The 24,441-nt window shown below is 45.8% G+C and overlaps 1 protein-coding gene across 3 annotated transcripts in view; it reads right to left on the minus strand.

Moving 5' to 3' along the window:
* Positions 1 to 427: 427 nt before the first annotated feature.
* Positions 428 to 24,441, minus strand: part of TNC (tenascin C) — a 73,112-nt gene continuing 49,098 nt past the window's right edge. Inside the window, exons 13-24 of one of the 3 annotated variants that reach the window (XM_030286559.4) lie at positions 19,598 to 19,870; positions 15,278 to 15,400; positions 13,961 to 14,104; positions 12,676 to 12,795; positions 11,969 to 12,112; positions 10,762 to 10,892; positions 9,695 to 9,827; positions 7,631 to 7,782; positions 6,077 to 6,173; positions 4,573 to 4,734; positions 2,458 to 2,621; positions 428 to 1,298 (exon numbers count right to left, since the gene is read on the minus strand). In XM_030286559.4, the coding sequence (XP_030142419.4) occupies positions 1,188 to 1,298; positions 2,458 to 2,621; positions 4,573 to 4,734; positions 6,077 to 6,173; positions 7,631 to 7,782; positions 9,695 to 9,827; positions 10,762 to 10,892; positions 11,969 to 12,112; positions 12,676 to 12,795; positions 13,961 to 14,104; positions 15,278 to 15,400; positions 19,598 to 19,870 (1,754 nt within the window). In that variant the 3' untranslated portion in view covers positions 428 to 1,187. The remainder of the gene's footprint in view (positions 1,299 to 2,457; positions 2,622 to 4,572; positions 4,735 to 6,076; positions 6,174 to 7,630; positions 7,783 to 9,694; positions 9,828 to 10,761; positions 10,893 to 11,968; positions 12,113 to 12,675; positions 12,796 to 13,960; positions 14,105 to 15,277; positions 15,401 to 19,597; positions 19,871 to 24,441) is intronic. The other 2 variants (XM_072936557.1, XM_030286562.4) reach the window with 2 other exon arrangements.

Below are 24,441 nucleotides of genomic sequence, written 5' to 3' on the forward strand. Positions count from 1 at the left end.
ATCTTTTATTGTCTTGAACTGCAGAGTGTGATACAGAGGAACTACATGGATTTTCATTCATAGAAAAAAGAAAAGAGAGCCCTTTATTTACACAAGTGTTCAAACTGCCCATGGTACCTAACAACAACTCTGGGTTCTCTTCGTTTTGCTTTGTTAGTTATTCCCACCTAGATGGAGCAAGCATTGGTCAGTAACACTTAGAAAAACATGGAAGAAGCTTTTGGGCAGGAAAAAAAATTATATTCTGAAAGAACCCAAATCTTCATGGGCATTTCACTGTAACAAACCCACCAAAATAATTACAACCAGTCACTGACAAAAGGAACAGTTTTCAATAGGGTCTCAGCAGCCTAATTAATCTGTCTGTCTTTATTTCCCCATCTAAGTAAATATATCCTGGACATGCACAAACTCCACATGAATGAAAAAAAAAAAGGTAGAAATTTATTTAAAAGTAATTGTGCTTTTATTTATAAAAAAAACATTTACAATCAGTCACTGTCCTGCTGTGTTTCCAAAAGCATGGTTCTCTTAAAAATGACAAAATGTTGCTTATTATTATTATCATTATTATTATTATTACTTTGTCTTTATATTAATAATATTAATCTTATGCTTAACTTTAAAAACATACTGCTTTCCCTTCCCATTCCCTCCTTCTCTGTGGTACTTGATATATATATAAAAAGGCATTCAAACCACCAATTATTTTCACTTATAGCTAATAATAATAATAATAATAATAATAACAATTAATCTTACACATTTCTGTGTGTAAAATATGGCTGGTTCTAAAACAAACTACCAATGTACAAAGCTGTTCTCCCTCCCGTTCCCTGGGCCACCCAAGAGATCATCAGATGTCGGAAGAACTTTATCCCAGACGTTTTCGGGCAAAAAAATTTTTTAAAAAATTAATAAAACAACACATAACCCTTGAGATCGTTGTCTTTGGTGTGGAGGACGTTCCTGGTGGGCAGCTGGAGCTGCTCTGCTGGAAGCTCTGGGATGCTTTAAGGCTTTTTTTTTTGTTGTTTGGAATGCTGCAAAGCCTCTGCTGGGCCACAGCTCACCGGTGCTTTGGTGCCAGTCCCAGCTCCTCACACCCCCAGGCCAGCGATGCCAGAGGGTCTCCCCACACCCCCCTCTCCATCCCCTCCCCAGCCCTGCCCGCAGCCCCCGGGGCTCTACGCTCGCTTCCGACGCCCCTCCAGGTTCCGGAAGCTGGAGGGTCTCAGCTTCATCTCTGCAAACTGGATGGAATACTCGTGGCCCTTCCAGTGGAACCAGTTGACGCCCTGTGAAGGCAAAGAGGAGAGGTTGGAGGTCAAACTTTCATTTGCTGCCCCTGGGTCAGACTGGGGGTGTTTCTGGTTTGGGAAGCACAGGAGCTCTGGAATGTCCAATCTGTACAAACCCAGCCACCTGAGGTCACGGAATCATGGAAATACACAATGGATTGGGCTGGAAGGGACCTTAAAGATCATCTTATTCCAACCCTGCTGTGGGCAGGGACACCTCTCCCTGTCCAGCCTGGCCTTGGGCATTTCCAGGGATTCAGGGGTAGCCACAGCTGCTCTGGGCACCCTGTGCCAGGGCCTGCCCACCCTCCCAGGGAATAATTTCTTCCATTTATTTAATCCAAACTTATTCTCTGTCAGTGTGAAGTCCTTCCCCCTTGACCTGGCACTCCAGGTGCCAGGTAAACCTTCTTTCACCATCTTTCCTGTTCCTTCAGGCTTTGTAAGGCCACAATTTTGTCACCCCAAGCTTCTCCTCTCCAGGTGAAAAACCCCAGCTGTGCCAGCCTTCCCTCCCAGCAGAGCTGCTCCATCCCTCTGATCCCCCTGGCCCTGCTCTGGATCTCTGCAGCAGCTCCAGCTCCTCCCTGTGCTGGGCAGGGCTGGGGCAGCTCTGCAGGTGGGGTCTGAGCTGAGCACAGGGCACAGGGGCAGGATCCCCCTGCCCTGCTGCCCACGCTGGGCTCAGCCCAGGGCAGGGGGCTCAGGGCTGGGGCAGCTCCAGCTCCCACCCACAGCACCCCCAGCTCCCTCTCAGGGCTGCTCCAGCTGCTCCTCCCAGCCTGGATTGGTCCTGGGGGTTGCCCCAACCCAGGTGCAGCACCTTGAGCTTGTTTTTTTAAACCTCTGTCCCTCAGAGCTGTCCCTCTTTGCCTGGCTTTCATGGCAGGAAAAATATTTTTTGTTTCACATGCTGAAAACTACACTTATTCCCTGCACACTTGGGGTATTCCCTTGGAAAATCAGACAAAGCCAACAAGATTCCACCAGCTGATATTAAATTCTTGTTTTGTGACTGCCCTTACATTTCTCTATGTTCCTGGAGAGTGGAAGGAGGAGATGCTGTGATTTTTTGCTCTCTGAACCGTCAGAAAAACCTGCAATTGCAATTCCCCTTCCTTTCATGCATTAGAGAAGCCTTCAGAGCCAAACTCACCTGACTGTGGTTGTTGTCACCATATCTGCCCATCAGGTTGACTCGGTGACAGTTCTTGTACCAGAAGGCTCCTTTGTATGACAGAGCACAGTTGGTGATGGCAGAATCGTGGTCCTTGTCAAAGGTGGAGAAGGACCTTCCATTGTGGTAGGTCATGGAGTCACCTGGATGGGGGAACAAAAGAAAGAGTGAGGTCACTGACTTGACTGGTTTAGATTGCATGTGTGTGCCCATTCTGTACAAAATATTTGGACTGTGCCTGTCTGCATCTACATTTTTAAAAATTGTCTTGTTTTAATACAGAAGGAAATGCACAATTTTTGGTTTTGCAGGCAGGTCAAAATATTTTTTCAGGTGGTCTCTAATCCCCAGTATATGAGGTGTTTTTTTTTCATGCAGCTCAATTTCTGTACTTCTTGCTAAAAGCTGGATTTTACAGTGTGGAGAAACCAAGACCAAAGAGGTGTTCACAAGGAAGGAATCAAGACTAAAAGAATCTCCACACTGACTGAATCCTACTCAAGGTAGCAGCTACTACTACTCTGCACTAGACAATTTGCCTTAAATCACAGAATCATGGATTGGTTTGGGCTGGAAGGGACCTTAAAACTCATCTCATTCCACCCCTGCCATGGGCAGGGACACCTTCCACTATCCCAGAGTGTTCTCAGCCCTGTCCAGCCTGGCCTTGGACATTTCCAGGGAACCAGGGGCAGTGACAGCTTCTCTGGGCACCCTGTGCCAGGGCCTCCCTACCCTTACAGGGAAAAATTTTTTCCCAATATCCCATCTAAATTAAATAGACATTAATTCTGCTGCTGCATTTCATGTCTATCTCTGTAGTCTGTGTAAAAGCTCTTGTGCTGGTCACAGAGCCCACACCTCTTCTCTGGTTTATGTACCCAACAGTATGAAATGATCTCCTTTTAAGACATATTGTTAAACTGGATTTATGTCTTAATCCTGTGAAGCCCTGAAGAGGACTCACCAAGGGCTGCAGCGTTTGCCCCAGTGTGATTGCAAAAGGCAGATGATTTGTTCAGCAAAATAATAAATCACATCACAGAAAGGCTTTGCTGCAAATTCTACTGACAAGAGAAGAAGCTGTGCCAGGTTATTATTGGCTGTATAAATGACAGCCAAGATTGGCCAAATGAGATATACTGTGGTTTAATACACTTGTTTCAATGCTGCCATAAGCAGGCCATAAAATATGGCACAAAAATGCCTGGAGGATATAAAACAGAAACATAAATACGTTGATATGTTTAATTTTTGAACACTTCACTGTCCTGGGTTGTAAGATATGGTTTGGGGGTATGTATTTCTCATCTGTTAGAGCTGGGGCAGTTATCCTCTGTTCATGGGTCACTTTTCTTTCTCTCCCACAGCCCAACCTCCCTCCAGGAGATCTCTGCTGTTCATGGCCACTGAGTGTCCCTGCACGGCTGAGAAAATACCAGCATCCCATGGGGAGAGGCTCTGCCCAGGGGAGGAGCCGAGCATTCCTACCTGGATACAATCTGACCTGGGAACAGCACAGCAGCCTTTGCCCCCTGCATTCCCAGAGGAGCAGCTTTCTTCCCCACTGCATTCCCAGAGGAGCAGCTTTCTTCCCCACTGCATTCCCAGAGGAGCCCAGGCCCATCTCCCCCAGCCCTGGAGCTCCAGAGGAAAACTCCCCCCTTGTGCAGGATCCTGCTCCAGCAGAAGCACAGCTGGCACTGCAGGAGGGCTGAGCCACCCTGGGATGGGACTGCTGCCACCTCCCTGACACACAGGGGACAGGGCCTGCTCTGACTCTGGCAGTGGTTTGATGTTTTTTGTTTGTACTATTGCATTTATATCTTTAATTTTACTATTAAAGAACTGTTATTCATATTCCCGTATCTTTTCCTGAGAGCCCCTTAATTTCATAATTATAATAATTCAGGGAGGGTGTTTACATTTTCCATTTCAGGGGAGGCTCCTGCCTTCCTTAGCAGACACCTGTCTGTTCAAACCAAGACACTCACAGAGGAGAGGCACCTGCTGATCTACAATATTCACACGGTTACCTTGAATCAGCAGGGAGGAAATGGGTCATTGAAGGAGGGAAATTCAGATTTTGCCCACCTGCTGTGCCGCTGTAGCCATCCACGCGCAGGCGGTAGCGGCTCTTGGCGTCACCCACGCTGAAGCGGTCGTACACAGCGTAGGCCGTGTCCCCCTTGTCCCTCAGGTCCACTCGCAGCTCGTACTGGCCCTGAGAAGTGATTTTGTGCAGGTTCTCCAGACCTGTGGGCAGGAAGGAATGTTTGTCTTGATGCCGAATGGTTTTTTGTCTTTTTCCTTTTCTGTATTTTTACACATGTATTTGGAGCTCTGTAGCCTATTGTTGCATTCCTACTTAGTTTTCCCAGTGCCTTTCCCTACCTTTTCCCTAGGCAGAAAGATAAAACACATTCCAAAGCCCCCATCCCATCTTGGTTCTCCCTGGCAACCAAGGCCAAAAAAAAAAGCTCTTTGAAACCCATTTTTATCAACAAAGCTCAGTTCCATCTGAGGGGGGAGGATTTAGAGGAGGCTCAAACTGTGGGGAGATTGCATCACCACTTGTGCTCCTAATTGGTGATTTTGTCAATTATGGTAATTTGTTAAACTTCTAAAAACTGTGTTCACCCCATGGAGGAGGGGCTTTTGTGGACATTTTCCATATTCACCTCTAGAGGACTCCAATAAAGATCAACCTTTACATTACTCCTATACTAATATTATCTCAAAAATGTGTTGTTTGATTTCCAGGCTCCTTAAGGCATCAGTCTCTCCATGTTTTTTTCTCTGTCTGTGGTGGGTTAGGTGTTGGTCACTGAACCCAAAGCCATTCAACTGCCCCTGGACATTGCTGGAAGAGAGAAGTGGCCAAAGCTCTCCCTCCCATGCAAAACCAGTGCATTTGCCACACCATTATTCCATAAATGGGGCCATACTGGACTGTTCAGATACAGTGGGACACGAGCACTGGTGGGGACACTGAGCTGGATCAGCTCTAGGGTGATGTCAGCACAAAAGCAAATAAATAGTCCTAGGCTGACTGGGAGAGATCTTCAATTCAAATCATACAAACAGGTCGGGCAAAACCACCAAAATTGTGCTGTGTGGTCATCATCCTCAACATCATCATCATCTTTCATTTACAGCCACAAAAAGGCAGCACAACCTTTGAAAATGTGGAAGGTTTACTTGTATTTTAGCAAAATGTGAGTTTATGACTTTTATTTGCCCTGCTTTTCCTCTCTGGATAATGAACCTTTGCTGCTGGGGGTGTCCCAGGAGGACAGGAAGCAGAACGTGCTTCCCAGGTCACCTCTGACTTCTCCCAGAGCCCCAGTGAGCATTGGGTGGGTTCATTTGACAGCCTTTGACTGCAGCAGGGACTGTCTGAGCCTGGCCCTTTCAGTCTCCCTCTTGTAGGGTGTCCCTGGCTCCTTTTCTCCTGTTCCTCTTTGCAGATACTCCTTCCAGCCGAATGGAGGCCTCTCCGTGGCTCCTGGACTTTTGGGCTGTGTTTCTGTTTTGTTTTGTTTTGTTTTGTTTTGTTTTGTTTTGTTTTGTTTAAATACAATTCTTTGGCACTTACCTATCCAGAATTCCTCCTTAGGATCTCCAAATCCTGCCACATAAGTATTCCAGTTCTTGTAGAAATCTTGCTTTCCATTCTGACGCCTCAGGAACACCTAAAAGCAGGAAATATTATGGACAGACTGCCCTGGCCAGAGGGAAAGTGCTTTAACAAACACAGAGCTCAGCGTCGCTCCTGCCCTGCCTCTACCCCTCCCAGCAGAGCCTCACTGCAAGGACTGAGTTACACCCAGGCTGTTGGATGCTCCATGTAGTTTTTAAGTCTCCAGTTTCTCTGTGGGGATCCCAGGCTCCTCTGCATGATGTGGCCTCTCAGTTCCTGCTCTCTACTCTTTTAAGCCCATCCTACAGTTCTGGATTTCTCAGCCAAGGGTTTTTCCACCCCTCATCTCCTAGCCAAGCATTCCTCCAGCACCTCCTGCCTTTCTGTGCCCTGGGTCCCTTTGGCATGTTCAAATTTGGGGATGTCAGTGTGAGGAGGTGGCATTTACTGCCATTCCTTTGTTGGCTAGGTGGGATGTGTCCCTTGCACAGTGGCCTTGGAAGCTACTGTACCCCGTGGCTGCTGAACAAATGCTTCCCTTGGGCTGTGCTTTACCCTCCCTACTCCCTCTCTCATTCAAACAGAGTCAGTCTGTGGGAATCCAGAGCTTCCCTCTGGCTGCCCTGGCAGGTCTGGGACCCTGGCAGGGGTCAGGAACCCCCCTGGACAGAGCCCCCAGAGACACTGTCTGTGATCTCTGTCCATGGAAAAGAGTTTTCAATCTTACAGGATGAATTACAAGCTCTCAGTGTTTGATATAAGTAATAATTAAGTGTGGCATGGGTGCAAAAGTAAAATTTTAGGATTCTAGATTAGGGGTCCAAAGGGGACAAGATGGAGGAAATTGGGTGTGTCTTGTCCTTTTTCTCCTTCTTCATGCCCTCCATGTTTCACTGTGCTGTTGGCATTTTTCTGTTGGTTCAGGCTGGGGACACACTGTCCAACGTAGGTGACAGATATTGGCACGTTATTGTAAATCCAGCACAGGTAGTTTGTGGTATTTAATGTTTGTACCATCCCACTGAGGGCAGAGCCCCACACGCTGCCCTGCAGGACAGAGCTGCGGCAGGGCAGCAGAACATGTTAGAGATAAACAGAATAAACAACCTTGAAACCAGCACAGACGAATTATGGCTTCTGCTTTGGCAACGTGGAAGAAAGACAGAGACTTTCTACAATCTCAGAATCATCAATATCACAGATTCTGACAAATTCACCCTCCCCTATCCCTGTTGATTATTTAGAAAATGTGTTATGCAATATGGTCATTTCAGCAGCCCTTACACCAGTGGAGAAGGATCAGGGCCGAAACCAGGGATGTGACCCATCATTTGGAGACACCTCTCTCTCCTCCAACTACACAAAGTAGCGTTCTGGGCATTGGAGTGTCCTACCCAGGATAAAACTCCCCAGATTTATAGACCAGACAGCCCCACTGTGCTGCCAACAGCCTGAGGGTGCTGGGATGAGCAGGACGGATGGGGGGTGCTGCCCCTGCCCCGTACTCACGATCCAGCCGCCGCCGTCCTCGCCCATGTCACAGAACACCTGCAGAGGCTGAGCCTTGTCCCCGTTCAGGTAAATCGTGTAGAGCCCAGAGGTGGCTTCTCCATTCAGCAGGGCCTGGGAGCAGTCCTTGGGGTAGGGATAGAGGAGCCCAGCTGCACATGCAGGGAAGGGAAAGCATTCCTTAGGAAATCAGCAGTTACAAGGAACGTGCCAAATGCAATCAATGGCTCGGGAAAATCCCTCGTGGGACAGCTACAGATCCCAGGAACAGGTTTGGAATTGCATCCTGTGTACAGAACATCTACAGGATACAGCTGGTGAGGTGAATTCCTCTTTTGAATGTGGTTTTTTACATGTCTATGCTTCTGGAAGTGCTGGGAATGTGAGATAACTACTCCCTCCTAGGATGAGAGTGCATCCTCCAGCTAAAGGCTGAATTCAGAAGCTGTGTTACAGGGGAAAAGAAAATCTACCAATCTCTGATCATGTGACAGAAAAGGGAGGGGGGATACAAGGACAGGAATTCAATCAAAAATAAATTATTTGTGAGTGTTTTGCTAGCAAGGACAATATAAAATGTGTTATAAAGCTACACTCCTAAAAAATAAATCCAATAGCAATAGTTGAAATGGCAGGAAAATGTTAAGCTTTTCTTTCTTACAAGCCAATAAAATCATTGCAGTCAGAATAATTTCTAACCTCCCCAGAAGATTTTATTTTTTTCTTTTTATTCACTCAGGTCATTAACTTTTTCAGCCAATTAAGTGTTGTTCCAGGTGTGTCCATAGGAGAGTTTTTATCTGCAGCTTCTCACAGAGTGGCTGCTGTGACTTGCCAGCGTTACACATCCCTGCCTGTGCTTCAGCTCCAGAGAATTTCACAGAATCATGGCATTGTTAAGGTTGGAAAAGACCTTTAAAATCAAGTCCAATCATTAACACAGTCCCACCATCATGTTCACCACCATGTCCCCAAGTGCCATCTCCACAGGTATTTTGAATATTTCCAGGGATGGGAACTCCAACACTGCTTATTCCAATTCTTGCAACTCTTTCCATGGAGAAATTTTTCCTGATACTGAATCTAAACGTCTCCTGGTATGATTTAAGGCCAAGCAAGTTTCCACCAGCTTTGGGATTTGGAGAAAAGTGACTCTACAGTCACTTTAGTGTTCGCCTATCACTAAATAGACACAAATGTATTTTTAGAGTTAAGGCCAGGCTTAAGCCTCTGCCTTAATGAGTCTGACTGTTCACATGGGCGAAGGCACCTGGTCAGTCCCTGCTCATGGTCAATTTGCCAAACATCACCTAAAAGTACCCAGGTTTAATTCCTCTGCTGTTTCTGGATGTGTGGGTGAGTTCATCGTGCTCTGCAGGAGCAGTGCCAGGGCAGACTCGGGGCTGGGTGACTGCTGGCAGTCCTTGGGCTGGAGCTGGTGCCAGCAGCAGGAGGGGGAACGGGCATGACTGAAGGTCCTGCTAGGCCTGAAAGGCTGAAAACTGGGAAAAGTGAGACAAATGACAGGCAAAGTGTCACAGCTAGTACAGAACAACTCCTTTTTTTAATGTCAGCTGTGAAATGACCTTCAGAGAAGCCAATTTATCCTTGCAGAGCTGTCCTGTTGGGCTGGAGCTGACGTGCAGAGGGGCTTTGTGACAGCCCATCTCAGAGAGAGGAAAAAAACCTGCTCAGGAATCCATCTCCTCATCCCCCAGCACTGATCTATGTGTGCCTTTGTGGTTTGCTTCATTTCAGCTCCAAACTCTGATTTGTTTTCCCTGCTCGCTGGGATTGATACAGGGAGAAATCAAGGTGTCAGCTGGATTTTAAAGAATTCCTGCTGATATTTCACATGGGGAAGGCAGGATGTTTCACCAGAGAAAGGACTGTGAGGGTGACGTGGATGGATATTGGAATTTCATCCTGCCAAAGGAGAACAGGTCTGGGGGAACAGGGACTTTGCACCAACACTAGAATTAAAATCTTGTGTGCGGTCTGTATGTCCTCACAGCAGAGCTCAGCAGAATTTAGATTATTTTAGCTGTGTTTTAATGTCCTTACTGGTGGTGAAAATGGTCTGGATGGTTTTGCTCCTCAGGGCCCCACTCAGGGCCTGCAGTTTCACCGTGTACTGCGTGGAGGGGCTCAGCTCTGTCAGGCTGTAGGAAGTTGTCTCGGGGTTTAGGATGACTTCCTATGGAGAAAAGAAATAATACAGGGAAATAAATCATAATGACCAGAATGGTTACGTATTTTAGTCTGTCACATTATTTTTTGTCATAATTATTGATGGTATCTTCAACCATCTAGATTAATTAATATAAAGCTACTCCTCCAAGATTTTTACCAAGCTAATCTTTAAAAGTTCAAAAAGCCTGACTGGAAATGAGTGTTTACCATCATAATGTACAAGGTGGAAGGTTTGAAAGCAAGGCAGCATAAATGTTTACATGTCCTGAATGTACAGATTGTGAAATTCATAAAGAACTGGGAAACTCATCCTTTAGAACAAGGAAATGTCGCACTCCAGGCTTTAAAGGGCCGTTTTGCTGTGACATTGAAAGACTGATTTTCAGTGTGCTTGGGGAATTTGCCTTCCTGAAAATTAAAATCTTCTCCATTGATGCAGGCTGGGCACCCAAAATTTTCTTTTTTATGGGATTCACCTGATTCATATTTAAGCATTTAGTGTAATCTAATTATGTAGGAGCAAAATAAAACTATAGAAGAATAAGAGGTACTTCCACAGGCAGTTCATCCTTCCTTAGACACCCCTTTGCACAGGGATTCCCCTGAATTTAGAAAAGTGAATCACATCCTTTGGGGGTGTGAGTTTTCTCCATGATACAGGTCTGGAATGAAGGAAAATGTTTGTGCTTTTATCTGTATTGTGGAGGGATGAAAGGCAAAATTCATTCTTCAATGGAGCTTCTGTTTCAGGGTATAATGTATGAAAGTCCTTTAACAGCTTTTAAATGCATTTGTCTTTAGTCTAGCACTGAAAAAGGCAGCGAGTATTTTTAAATTTAGTGTTTAAATTAAGGCACATGATTATGTTGCATTTCTGAACACTTCAGTGGGCATCTCCACTGCCCAGATTTGAGGCACAGCCCCTCAGGTTTATTTACCTTGACTCTGCCATCAATGGATTCATAGATCAGGAGATATCCAGTGACTGGAGCTCGGGGAGGCCTCCAGCTTATCACAGCTGCTTCTGACTGCACCTCAGTGGCACTCAAATCCCTTGGAGCATCCAGCCCTGCAGGAGACACCACAGCAATTACAACCACATCCATACAAAGTTAATTCCACTGGTTATCTTGTGGGCCATATATTAAAACAAGCCAGGAAAACAAACCTTCTCTCCAGAGAAATTTGAAATGAAAAAACACTTCAACCTTAACTTTTGTGGTTAAGAATTAATTTACCCATTGGTAGTTTAAAACAAAGGTGTTAACTTTATCTCAGTTAAAATATTGGCTTATTCCAGGCACCTTATTTTATGAGCAGTTGCACTGAAATGTCTTTTGAGACAAAATTGTGCAATTCATTATTTCTCTGAAGAAGACAGATTGGTATTTACATATTCCCAGGAAATAAAACTCTGGTTCCAATTATGCTTTTTTTACAATAGGAAACCTTTATAGAATAGGAAAACCTTTCCTGCTTGGTCTGGCTCCAATCTCCAGCTTCTCTTCCTCTCTGTGATTATAGGACTGGATTGGTGTGGCTCCCTAATTAATACCCTGGGACAAGCCAAGGCAGGAAAATGAGAACCATCCCTGTTTCCATTGATGCTCATGGAAAGCCACAAGTGTGAAACCAGCTGGGCACCTTCAGGAGCCAAAGAAGAGTTCCTGCTCCTGCTCTGTGTGAGACTCTGCAGAGCTGGTGATCTCATATTTTTATAATTTCTGCTCCATTTGCATATTGGAGTTCATTGTGCAATTACAACTCCAGACCAGGCAGTCCCATCCTGTTTGGTTTTCTCTCTTCAGCACACATTGTTTGTGCTCTTGGGCTGAGATTTGGATCATTTGTCCTTGGTGCCCAGCTGGAGCAGGAATTGTTTTGTCTCCCTGCTCTGTGCAGAGCTCAGCATCCCCTCAGATGGAGCCCAGACCCACAGAGTAAAGAAGCACAGAATGTGAAAAATAGAAAAGCTGAAACCTGAGGCGTCAGTGACAGAAAACCACCTCTGGTCAGCCACACCAGGCTCCCACCAGAGAAAGATTGATGCAAACGCTATCAAAATCCAGGTTTCCAGTGAAAAAGGCACCAGAGGAACACAGAGCAGGTGGGACAGAAGGGCTGCAGAGTGGGGTGGGATGGCACCTGTGGTGAAGTGGGTGGAGAGGGTCTCGCTGCTCTGCGCGTCCTTCTGCGCGTGGATGCTCAGTGTGTACTCCGTGGCAGGCTGCAGCCCCTTCAGGTCATACTCCACCGTGTTCCCTGAGACCAGCTGCGTCACTTCTGGCTCTGAGAACAGAACACAGCAGAAAAGAGGTGTTGATGCCATTCAGACACATCATGATGTGGCTCACCTCCGTGCTCCACTCACTGATTTATTTTATTCCTGCTTGGTGCAAGTGCAGAATGATAAAAGCTCAGAGCCCTTGGCTGTGCTGGCACCTCTGCTGAGTCTGGGTTCCACCAGAGCCCTTTCTCTAAAAGTGTGAGCTCTCTCTAGTGTTCACAGGAATTATAACACCGCCTCTGCTTCCCAGGAATCTCACTTATCTCTGCTCATGGCTGAATCGAGAGTGCTGAATTAAGATGATCAATTTTTAAATGCTTCCAGCAAAGCCCCTTCTCTAAATAACATCCTTGAGGCTGCCAGAGCTCCAGGGGCCTTTGGCCAGCGCTGCCAGGGATGCCCAGGGTGGGATTTTGGGGGGTCTGGGCAGGGACAGGAGCTGGGCTGGGTGATCCTGGTGGATCCCTCCAGCTCTGGATATTCTGTGATTTTCCTGGAGTTACAATCAGCACCTCTTGAGAGCTTTAACCCTTCAGCTCCCCAAGCCATTCCCAGCTCCTCTCACCTTTCTCAGATGAGTAGGACACCACGTAGTTATCCACAGCAGCAATTGCTGGCTGCCAGGTTGCCAGAGCCTCAGAGTCTGTAATGTTCACCACTACCAGGCCTGACGGGCTGTCCAGAGCTGGAAGAAAAACAGATTGAAGGAATTTGACAAACACTCTCAGCTCAGTGCAATGCTCTGCTGTAAATTCATGAGCGAAAATGTCCAAAACTCAGTGCAGCTTTTATGACTCCCTTTGGAATTGTGGAGTTCTGCAGGAAAGACGTCAGTGCCTGTGGAGAGACACCAAAATCTCCACTGGAAAGGGAGGTCAGTGCTGGAAGAGATGAAAGTCTGGGAACAAACAGAATTAACCATGTTCTCAGATGACTCTTGGTACCATTGATCTCAACACCTCTGTCAAAGCTGACATATTTCTCTCAACACCCTCAAATTTGGGTTTGTTTTTAGAACAAATTCAGGAGACAGAGCTGGGAAAAATAACCAAAGTGACAGCAGCTGATGGCCACTGTGACCTTCCAGCAGCTTGTTTGGAACAAATCAATCCCACATCCAGCCAGGCATCCAAAATCCCCCCACGTCCTGCTTTGCTTCCTCACAGCACTCCACTTTTCACACAGGTTTATGCTCTCCCTGAATTAAGATGGATCTTTGACTCCAGAACAGGAATGGGTTATAAATCTCCTGTCATTATCCAGCACTCATCATCTTGTTCTGTGCCTCAGCTCTCTGAATGTTTGTTAGCCCCCAAAAAGAATACAAGGAATCAGCAGGATCAGAGTGAACTCTCATTTCCTGCAGGGATATTTAAAGAAAAAAATCAGGAGACAGAATACTGAGAAAAATATTGAGACAATATTGAATTAAAAATCAGGAAAGAGAATGTTTTTAGGCTTAGGACAGTCTAGAACCTGGGACATGTGAAGTCCACAACAGAAACTGGTCTGAACTGCTCAGCTGAGCTTGATCTTTGTTCCCTCATCTCAAAACCAACATTAATTACAAAATTAACCAAACAAACTTCTGGGTTATTTTTCTGGTGAATTAGAACTGTAAATACATGATTGTCTCCACCTCACAGGTTTATTTAGCATTTAGCAAATGGAAGCCTGACCAAATTTATCAGTTCCTCATGTAAAATGCAAAGACAAAGAAGGAGTGGGAAAAAGATCTTCCTACAGTTTGTGTGGGCAGCAAAAATGGGATCTTGGTGGGTCTGCAGCTCCAATCTCTGAGTCAGATGATCCATTTAAAGAGCTGCTATTTCCTGCTTTTATATTATTACCTGTTTTCAGGATGCCAGAGATGGGCTCGCTTTCTTCAAAGCCTTTCACAGAGATGACGCTGACATTGTAGTCCACACCTGGGACCAGCTTCACCAGCTTGGTCCTTGTCTTGCTCCCTTCGACTGTGACAACATTTGGGGTACCTAGGATGAGGCCAAATGCCAAGGGATGAGTGACACAAGACTCCAGGAAATGCTTAAAGGGTGTTTTTCAAGTTAAAGACATTATGGCCACCGTGGATGTGCTTCTACAGCAGGAGAGGAATTTTTTCCAGTTAGTTACAACCACTGGTGTCAAATATTGTTGCCAGAACATCTACATGTAAATAATTGTTTTGTATTCAGTAAGAAAAATTAACATTTTTAGTGGAAGGTGTCCCTGTCTGTGACAGGGAGTTGGAATGAGATCAGTTTTAAGGTCCCTTCCTATGCAAACCATTCTGTGATTTCTGTTCAGAAAAATACAAATTCCCAGACAAGGTGTAAGCAGAAAGCCCATCAGTCTCTACCTGTGAGGACAGGGCTTTAGATCTGCCTTGTTTGTGGTGAGGGCTGGAAGAGTCTCCTTTACCCCCCTCGTTTAGAATAAAGATACAGTGTATGTTATTTTAAAAGGTGCTTTGTGTGTGGCTGATGACTTAGCACCCATATTTACTGCAAATCCTGGGTTTATTCCAGGAAAGCACTTAGACAAATGCCTAACTTTATGACTGGATTCCTTTTCTTCTGTGGGACCACTGTATTTAAAGCTGCACGTGTGCTTCCAGGCTATATTGTCTAAAGATCTAAATCTTTCCTTGTCTCAGTCCACAGCAGCAATTCTGTTGGTGCTGACATCTTTAGTGTTTGTTCTTTAGCTGTTTCCCTTCAGATATGTCCCTAAATTAGGTTAAAAATCTGTTGAAGTAGAGGAAGTTTTTGAAGTTGGACACTAAACCGGAATGAGACAATGCTGGGGAGCATTGAGTAAATCACTGCCTTGAAACTGTATTATAACCATGTATTAGGATTATTATTTCCAAGGGCTATCTTTTCCAGTGTGCTCAGCTCATGAAGTACCTACAAAATAATGACAGTTTGGAAACTAATCCTTGCTGAGGAGGTTCAGAGACTTTTTAGGAGTACAACCACTCCAGCATTCACCTGGCCGCCATGTCCACATCTCATGGCAGTCAAGGAAAGGTTGGCTGCACACCCTCATTCCTGAAGAACAATAAGAGAAAATCTGTGCAAGGTCACCTGGATCAGCACTGAAAGGAGGGATGACAGCCCAGCAAACCCTTCCTGCTCTCCCTGGCACCCCCTGGCCCAGCTCACCTCCCGTGACGGGGACGTAGGAGATGCGGAAGTTTTCCACGCGGGAGCGAGGCGGGGTCCAGCTGACTGTGGCAGCATTTTCCGTGATGTCAGAGAAAGAAATTCCCTTGGGAGAGCCAACCGCTGTCAGGGGAGAACAGAGAACACACCACACAGGAAGAAAAGGTAAATCATTTGTTTATCAGTCCTTAATGCTGGAAAACTGATTTGTTTTCTCACCCTAAACCATGAGATGGTGCTGTCAATGTTCTGCTCTGAGCAACATTAATGCAGGGGGTACAAAACGGGTTTTTATTACAGCAACAACCTATTTGGTCCAAATTTTCCTTTTTTCAGGACCATTCCAGTATTGCATAGGTTAAAAATACCCAACATGTATCTACATATAGAAATAACAGAGATTTCAGTGCTGTAGAAAAGCAGGAGGAAAATGCACAGCAATGACATTCTGCTACCCATGGGATGCTGTATTCAAGATTTTTTTCTATTCCAGTTTCACTTGGAGGATTTTTAGACCTTCCACTGAGTCGCAGAGGCCTCTGTGACACACAGCAATGACAGCCATGGACAGATCTCTCTTCCTGAGCATAAAGTTCCTAATGCAGGATGCTCCAAGGAGACCTGGACTCAGGTGTGGGAGCCCATCAAGGCTCCTCTCAAGAACTCCCTCCTGGAACTTCTGTTGGCTTCAAACCAGAAGAAACAAGATTTTCTTCCTGGAATCTCTCTCTGAGCCCATGATTTTTCTTTCAAGCATATCCATCCAGAGAACATCGAAGTAGAACCATCACAGGAAAGGCACCTGTGGCTCCACTGCAGCTCTTTGTCATAAAACTCAGCCTTTCCCTATCAAAACATGGGCACTGCACTTGCCCACCTAAATTAAATCAGTAAGCTGGGCAAAAAAAGCCCAAATTTTACCAAAAATAACCCAAACTTAAACCCAACATGTATCTGAAACATTCCAGTTTGTGGCTTAATTAAGATCCTGCAGAACAAGCATGGTAAGGGCTTTGGAAGGACATGGTAAAGAGATTTTACATTGAGATTTACATTGAGCATCCCACTTCCAATCTTTCCAGCTTTTTTGGGCTATAACCAAAACAGCCCTGAGGTATTACAAAATAAACAGCACACACAGAGCAGGCAAAGAGCACACAAAGAGTAGAGATCCCAAAGATCAGCCACGTGAAGAGGAGTGGAGACAGGCTGAGAGCAGGGGAAGGGGGGCAGAGGAGGGAAAAAAAACAGGGACTGGGCTTGAAATAGCTTGGGAAGAACGTGCCTGCGGGAAAGGAGTCAGAGGCTGTTTGTTCCATGTGTCCCCAAAGCAGCAGGGCACTAAATCAACTGAGAGGCAAGGAAAGAAAAACAACTGAGCTCTCAAGAGAAATGTAAATTATGTCTCTGGAGCTCACTAGAAGTGTTGTGTTGGTGGGGTTTGCTCACACGGACAAGCCAAGGGAAGAAAGGAATTACAGATAAGAAAGGAAGCGAGGTGGGGTTGGAAAAGCTACGTGGCACAAAAAGGTATTGCTGGTTTGGGTACTGGCTGAAGGAAATCAGAGAATATAAATAAAACATAGGAAAGATAGAGAAATTAAAATTAGATTGGTTATGCTTTACATTATAGGTAGCCTGAGAGGCTGAAGAAAAAGGGAGGTGGTGATTTTGGAGACCAAACAGATGGACCAGCACTTGGTTTGCATACACATGGAGAATTTCAGCCTTTTCCAGAAAATAAAATCCCCAATCCCTCCCACTTGGATTCTGCTGTGCACATTTCCACGGGCCTCAGGCTTGTTTTCTGCACCAGGTGAGCTGCATGACAAAGAGCAATAAGAAGAGCTTTGATGTGAATTTCCCACATCCCCAAGTCCCCCAGCTGCAGCTTTCCTGGGAGAGAACCTGGCAGGAAATATAATGGACCATCAGAGCATCTGTCCTGAAATGAATCCCAGAGATGGGAGAGATCTGCACCTTTGAGCACAGGGAAATGAAAAAGAAGTGAATGAAATCATCTTCTTGGGCTACCTGAAAGCCAGAATGAAGCAGGCACAGAAAGCAGCCAGCGTGCTCCTGACCTGGCACTCATAGAGAACCTCAGGTCATCTGTAGGGCAGGCACAGGTGAATTATCTTTATCCTCCAGCATCATCCCCACAGAGGTGTATGAGAGACAGGGAACTCTCCTGAGGGGCTGCTAAAGCACCCATGTACCTGAGAGAGGCTGGTTTTTTAGGGATGCTTTTTCTAATTGTTCTTTCATTTCTAGCAGACTAGAGGAGGATGTTCCCTGGCTTTCTTCTCCCAATCAACAGCAAGCAGCAGGTTGCATTAATCACAAATCAAGAGCATGTGAAGTGTTTTGTGATCATCTCAGGAAAAAACTGCTGTCACAATGTGGCAAAACACCACTGGAAGAAGAGGAAAGGAGCAGCATGAGACTCACACCTCCCACAAGGATATTAATTGGACCATAGATGTGTTGTGATCTTCAAGTGAGGGTTAAATTGCACCTTTACTGAGGTATTACAGATAAAATTCTAAAAGACACCAACTCTGAGAGCAGCAGTGGATAAATTCCCTCTTCAGTGATAGAAATATTTCCTTGCAACCACACTGGAAATGCTATAAATATCCATATGTTTGTGCAATAATCCACTCCTAAAAAAGAAATTAGTTGGCTGCCACAGCTACCTTAGCAGCCACCCACCCAACGTGGTGTAACCTGCAGCCCAAATTATTTAGGTGGCTTTTTGAGGTCTATTGTCCATTATTCATGGGCTATTTACAGCTGACAAACATCTCTTGGGCTATTGGCTCCAGTAAGTGACATGCACTAAATCTCCCTGCAAGGGCTGCACAGGGCTTAATCATGAGGAAAATGACAACTCTCAGTGGCTTCCCATAAATATCCTGGGAGTCACTGAGGATGGGGACCTGCTGCTGACAAGGGCAGTAGACTTTAAACATCCCTCTCCATTGGGAGTCAACGTGAGCAGCCTGGCCAAGGGGGGCTGCTGGTGCTCGTTCTGCTTCATGGAAGTGTCTGGGGGATTGTGAGGGGGGCCTGGCTGTTTGTGCAGGGATGTGATGGCAGGAGTGCAGCTGGGAACGCCTTTCTGTGCTTGCAGCTGAGCCCGCAGGCAGCAGGGTGGAGGATGAGGGCTCGGAGGCTGCCTCAGGAGAAGTTGTTCAACCCTGAGTTGTTGCTGCCTGGCAAATGCCTCCTTTAGGCATTCCTGTTGCTTTGCTCACTCATGGAGCTTAGAATCATACCCTGAGCTGGAAGGGACCCCAAGGATCACCCAGCCCAGCCCCTGCCCTGCCCAGATCCCCCAAAATCCCACCCTGGGCACCCCTGGCAGTGCTGGCCAAAGGCTCCTGGAGCTCTGGCAGCCTCGGGGCCGTGCCCATTCCCTGGGCAGTGCCAGCACCTCTGGGGGAAGAACCTTTCCTGCTCTCCAGCCTGACCTGCCCTGGCCCTGCTCCAGCCGTTCCTGGCTCCTGTCCCTGTCCCAGAGCAGCGCTGGAGCTGCCCCTGGGGAGGAGCTGCACTCCTGGTGAGCTCTCCTGTCTCATCCTTTTCCTTTCCTCCCATCATTAATTTGATTTCAAATTACCACATTTTAACATCAGCAAGCTCAAAAATTTTTAAAGAACAAATTTGGCTCATGAGACATTGCATCACATGCTTCAGGTTTGAATGTGTTTCAGAATGGGACCACGATTTTGGTGTGAAAAGAATGATTTAAACACTTCATTCAAAAGTGCCAAAACGAAATGCTTCAATTATGAACCTCAATCAAAGCTTTGATTTTGCAAAGAAACTCAGGTCAATTTGAATTACCCAGCACATGTTGCTCCTGGTAAGATCAGTGGAAATTAATGGTGCTTAGGCCTTTGCTGGTCAAGCCATAAATAAACTTCTCAATGGCCCTGGTAAATTCATTTTGTCATAACTCTTTCCTAGGGAGGTAAATTGTTGTGCAGAGCTGAGATGTAATTAGTCACAGAAAATCACTGAAAAAGGCTGATGCACAGACAATATTTCTTGGCCCTCAAAGACAGTGTTTTAATTGCCACACTCTGCTGCCTAATTCCTGATCATTAAAGTAATTCAATTAAACCGTATTAAATAGACAGTGATGAAGCTTGGGAAGCTGGGACTGATTACAAATAACCACAGCACACTGAACCAGTGACTTGGACAAGGGACATGCAGGAGACAGCTCAGGACACCTCATGAGCTGGCTGTGAAAGGGAGCTGCTGAAAGGAGCAGGGAATGTCACACTTTTCCCACTGCAAAGACAATACCTGTGGATGCTACTGTGTTTACGGGCTGGGAACGTTGTCCACTGCCAATTCCATAGAGCTCAATCTCATATTCAGTGCCCTCTTTCAGCCCTGTTATATCCTGGGTGCGCTCATGGCCTGGCACTATCAGCTCCAGGGGGTCAGATTTCCTTTTGGTGTCCCTGATTTTTAGAACAAAACTGTTGAAAACCCCATCATCTGCAGTCCAGGAGAGACGGAATCCATCTGGGGTTGCGTCTGAAACCAGAAGGTTGTCCACCTCGGGCTCTGCTTCTAAAAAAGGAGAAGATAGCAGTGGGGAAAAAAAATGATTTTTTAATCAGTTGATCAGAGACCTGCCTGAGGTCTGGCTATAGCACACTGCAAGAATCCAACCACAGTTCAAAGCAAGGGGAACAATCTGCCAGCTATTAAAAAAAAATAAAATAGATTAGTGTTATACAGAACAGGATAAATGTGAGTGTGTGCAGGCCCATTCTAACTTCCACTCTCAGACAGCAAACCACTGCATGGACACACAGGTTTGTCTCCCACATGCAGAGTTACACATGCTAAAGGTGAGTTTCGTGGGCATTTATCCCTCCCTACCTGTGTGACACATTTATGGCCAATAAAAACAAATTCTTGTTACAGAACTGCATGTCTGGAACATTGTCAGACCTTTCTGCTTGGAGGACAACAGAGAAGCCACTGAAAATTCTTTTACTCCATGCAAACCCCTATTTCATGCTCTTCTGGCATCTGTGATGATTGTGATCTGATTAATCCTTTACTGTGCTCTTAAACAGGAAAGGGGAGTCATGAAAATTCCTCTCTTAAACAGCACCCTTCAATCTAAATGCAAGAGCTGCTGCCTCTGGTTAATGAACCCGTTCAAAAGGATCCCAAGGGCTCTAAGTTATTAATTACCTACAAATCACCTCTAACTCATGTGGTCAGGCACCATTAGCTAGAGAAATGCTGCTGGAGTGGTATGTCCTACAGCACCTCCAGAGCAATCCTTCCTTCCACACACAGCCATTCCTATTTCTTTCCTCTCAAACCTCCCACCAAATGCAATCCTTCCTTCCACACACAGCCATTCCTATTTCTTTCCTCTCAAACCTCCCACCAGATCCCACCCCCAGCTTCACTGCTGCCCAGACAGGAATGTCAGATAAGAACTGATGGTTCTGGGGCTGGAGAATCAGCCTGCAATCATTTCCTAAGAAAGCCCAAGTGCTGCTGGAAGACAGCAGCTCTGATATGGTTGGAAGCATGAGCTGGTTTGAGAGAGGTGCCAACTTTGGGGTGGCAATGATCCCACTGTGGGTGGAACCCACACAGAGAGGCAAAGAGAGGAGGCCATGGGAAGAAGTCCATGGCTCCTCCTGAAGGTCCTGATGGCTGGAACGTGGGAGAATGATGCTGTTGGAGAATGCTGATGTGCCCAGCTGTTAACAAGACGAGCTCTGCATGCAGCCATTCTTCTTTCAAGACTTTGTTAGAGGTACCTGCAAGACCATAAGGAACTTTCACCCCTCAGGCCCCCACATGCTCCTCCACAGGATCCCTCAGAGGGAAACATCCAGTTAAAGGGAGCAGGATTCCACTGGTGAACCCATCAGTCACGAGGAGTTACGTGGAGCCACGATGCAGAGAAGGATGCAAAAGCCAAGGTTTGCATGAAAACACCTTCTGTGTGAGAAGGAAAGTGAGAGAGAAAGGGGTGGAAGGGAACAATTTGCTCACATTGAAATACCTGTAACAGCCAGAGCGCTCAGAGGCTTTGTTTGGTGCCCCTTGGCAAACCCATAAAGCAAAACCTCATAGCCAATGCCAGTAATTAGGCCTTTAAGCTTCAGCTCTCTCTGGGCTCCCGAAAGGAGGAACTCTTGTGGGTCCAGCAGCTTGCCAGAATCCACCACGACTACTAGAAAGTTGTCAAAGGCATTCTCCGATGCCATCCAGGACACTGTGAACCCATAGGGGTTCATATCAGACACTGTTAGGTTTTCCAGTGGGGGCATGGCCTCTAAAAGAAGTGAAGGTGCAAAAACACACACACACACACACACACAAAAAAAAAAAAAAAAAAAAAAAAAAAAAAAAAAAGGTGAAAAACATTGCAAATTAGAAAGTGTCACAGATTTCGTCAAACAAAAATCACGTTTTTTCCCCCTAGTGTGGATTTAATAGCCAGGACGATGAGAATTTTCAGTGGAGCTCAATTTTGAATTTTTCTCAGGGATGTCTCAGCACCTTCTCTCACCTCTCTCTCAGAGTGAGAAACCCCTCCCAGTGGAGCTGAAACCCCTCCCAGCTCCCTGTGTAAGCATATTCCTGCTGCTACCCTTGCACTGTAAGAAAGTTATAACCAAAACTGCTCTAGAAATGCTGCACATAAAGCTTTCAATTATTTTTACTTCTCTCCACCATCAGTGCTTTAGGGACAAGCCTCAGTTTGGGCATTCACAACCCCTGTATTTCACTTCTTTACCTATTCCACATGAATATCTCCAGCCTTAGTTTTCAGTGCTGGAGGGGTCAGAGGTGCCAGAACAGGAACATCAATCACTCAGGGTCACAGCCAGTGCAAATCAGCTGCACTGTGCTCTGTTGACAACTTAAAGAAATTCCACTGAGGGCTTCTTTTTCACATCAGTGTGACATTTGTCAAAGCAAAAAGATGTGGAAAACACTTCAAAATTCACCCACTAAGTCTCAGCAAAAAAAAAAAAAGGCCAACGTTTCACAAGATTCACAGTGTATTTTGCTCACTCAAAATCTGACAAGTCAAATAGGAAGATCAAGTGGCTCTGCTAAGCCCTGGCCTTGATCCTGGAGCCCAGGCACTGCTTGTATTTCTCCACAGGATTTGTCCAGCCTCGCTCTGTTGGCTCAGGAGCTGATTCAGCCAATCTTCCAACCACTCAAAATCCCACTCATCTCAGAAAACACCAGTTAGTTAAAGGCAGAACCTTCTCCTGAAAAGGGCTTTGGGTTTGCTTTTGACATTTCACAAACACTGGAATGGATTTTGTTAGAACTTGCCATAAAAATTCCCCCTGCAGAGTTATAATTTGGAATTCCTTATTGAGTACTTGAGTACTCATTTTAGAGATATTTTTGCATCTTATTTACTTCTAATCCAGCAATCCCCAAGATTCTCATCTTGGGTAGGTCTCTGGAAGGGAACATCCTGGGACAGGACGTGTTCCACGAGCCAGTCCTCTCTGATGAACTCCTGAGCAGCAGGCAAATTTCTCCCTCAAACTTCAGGAGTTATAAAAGATTATTAGACATGGGAGAAAGGCTCCAGAGGGGTCTTAATGACAGAATCATGATACCACAGAATTACTTGGGTTGGAAGGGACCTTAAATTTATCCAGTTCCATGGGCAGAGATACCTTTCACTATCCCAGCTTGCTCAGGGCCCCATCCAACCTGGCCTTTTAACTCCCTTTAAACTAATCCTGCTCCCAGGAATTTTTTTAAGGTCAACATTCCTGTTCTGACCCCTCTTTGCACCGGGTTTTCAACCAAACCCATGGCTGCTGGGGAGATCCTTTTTGGGGACACGCGTTTCCCTGAGGCAAGAAAGGGACTGCAGAGCTTGGAGGTACCTGTGGTGACAAAAGCAGTGAGGGGCTCTGTGGGGACACCTGCCCTGGTGGTGCCCCGAATGTGAATGTCATAGGCAGTGTGATCTGTGAGGCCTGAGATGTGGGCGCTGCGTGTGCCCCCTGGCACTGTCAGCTCCTGGGCTTCCTGTGCTGCCAGGGAATCTTGGATTTTGATAACAAACGTGGCAAAGGGCCCGTCTCGGGTGGTCCAGGACAGGTTGAAGCTGTCAGGGGTAACGTTTGTGAGGGTGAGTGTGCCCAGCTGTGGCTCAGCCTCTGGGGGAGAAAGGAACACAGGTGAGCAGGCAGCTTTTCTCAAAGGGGTGGGGGAGTCAGCAGAGGGTGCTCAGAAATAATGTTTTAGTCTTGTTTTGCTGTGGTTGACTAAAAAAAAAAAATTAAAAATAAAATAATAATTTTTTTAAAAGCAGCGTTGTAAGAGCTATTTTCTCAGGTTTTGAAAAGAAGCCATGAAATTAGTGCTGACTTTTATATTTTTTCATGGAATTTTCTTAAATAAACTCAACTTGCCTAATGAAATCTGGGCCTGGTTTACAGAAGCACCAACAACATAGACATACAAATTGTGGGAGTTCCACACTGGGAATTTGATGGGATTACAGACCCATGGCAATTCCAAAATAGAGAAAGTAGGATTCAGGCAGGAATCCTTGAAATCCCAGTCCAGGTTCTGTTTGGTGTTTCTGTTGCCTGGAGTTGTAGATACTTCTATTTTTGGACTCTGAGGTTTATGAGGGATTTCAGGGATTATCTCAGCACTAATCTCAGGCCAAAACCTCTCTGGACTCCACGGATAAGGTGTTCCTCATCCTCTGATTAGGCACAGAGAATGTCTACTAAACAATAAACCCCACAACACTGCTCTTGCTCTCCGTCCTGACTGTTCAGTGGTCAGGGCACCTCCTTAAGAAGCCAAGACTTTCCTTTTCTGCTGGAGAAAATTCAAATTCACATCTCTACCCTGCCAGAAGAGGGAGAGCTCCTTACCCATTGTCTTTTAAAACTCTTACACTTAGCACAAAAATCATTCAAGCTTCATTAAAGTCCAGAGAGAGAACAAACACAACCCAACAGTCAGAGAATCCTGTGTTCGCTCTCTGGGCTGATTTTCCAATTTTTATGTTGTCAATTGAGTAGGAACCAAGAACACCTTGGGAAATGCAGCCAGTGAGAAAGAGAACACAGAAAAATAATGATGGAAGAGTGATCCATGCTGGG

Source organism: Taeniopygia guttata, chromosome 17 (genome assembly GCF_048771995.1).
Source record: "Taeniopygia guttata chromosome 17, bTaeGut7.mat, whole genome shotgun sequence".
In the NCBI taxonomy this organism is placed as follows: Eukaryota; Metazoa; Chordata; class Aves; order Passeriformes; family Estrildidae; genus Taeniopygia; species Taeniopygia guttata.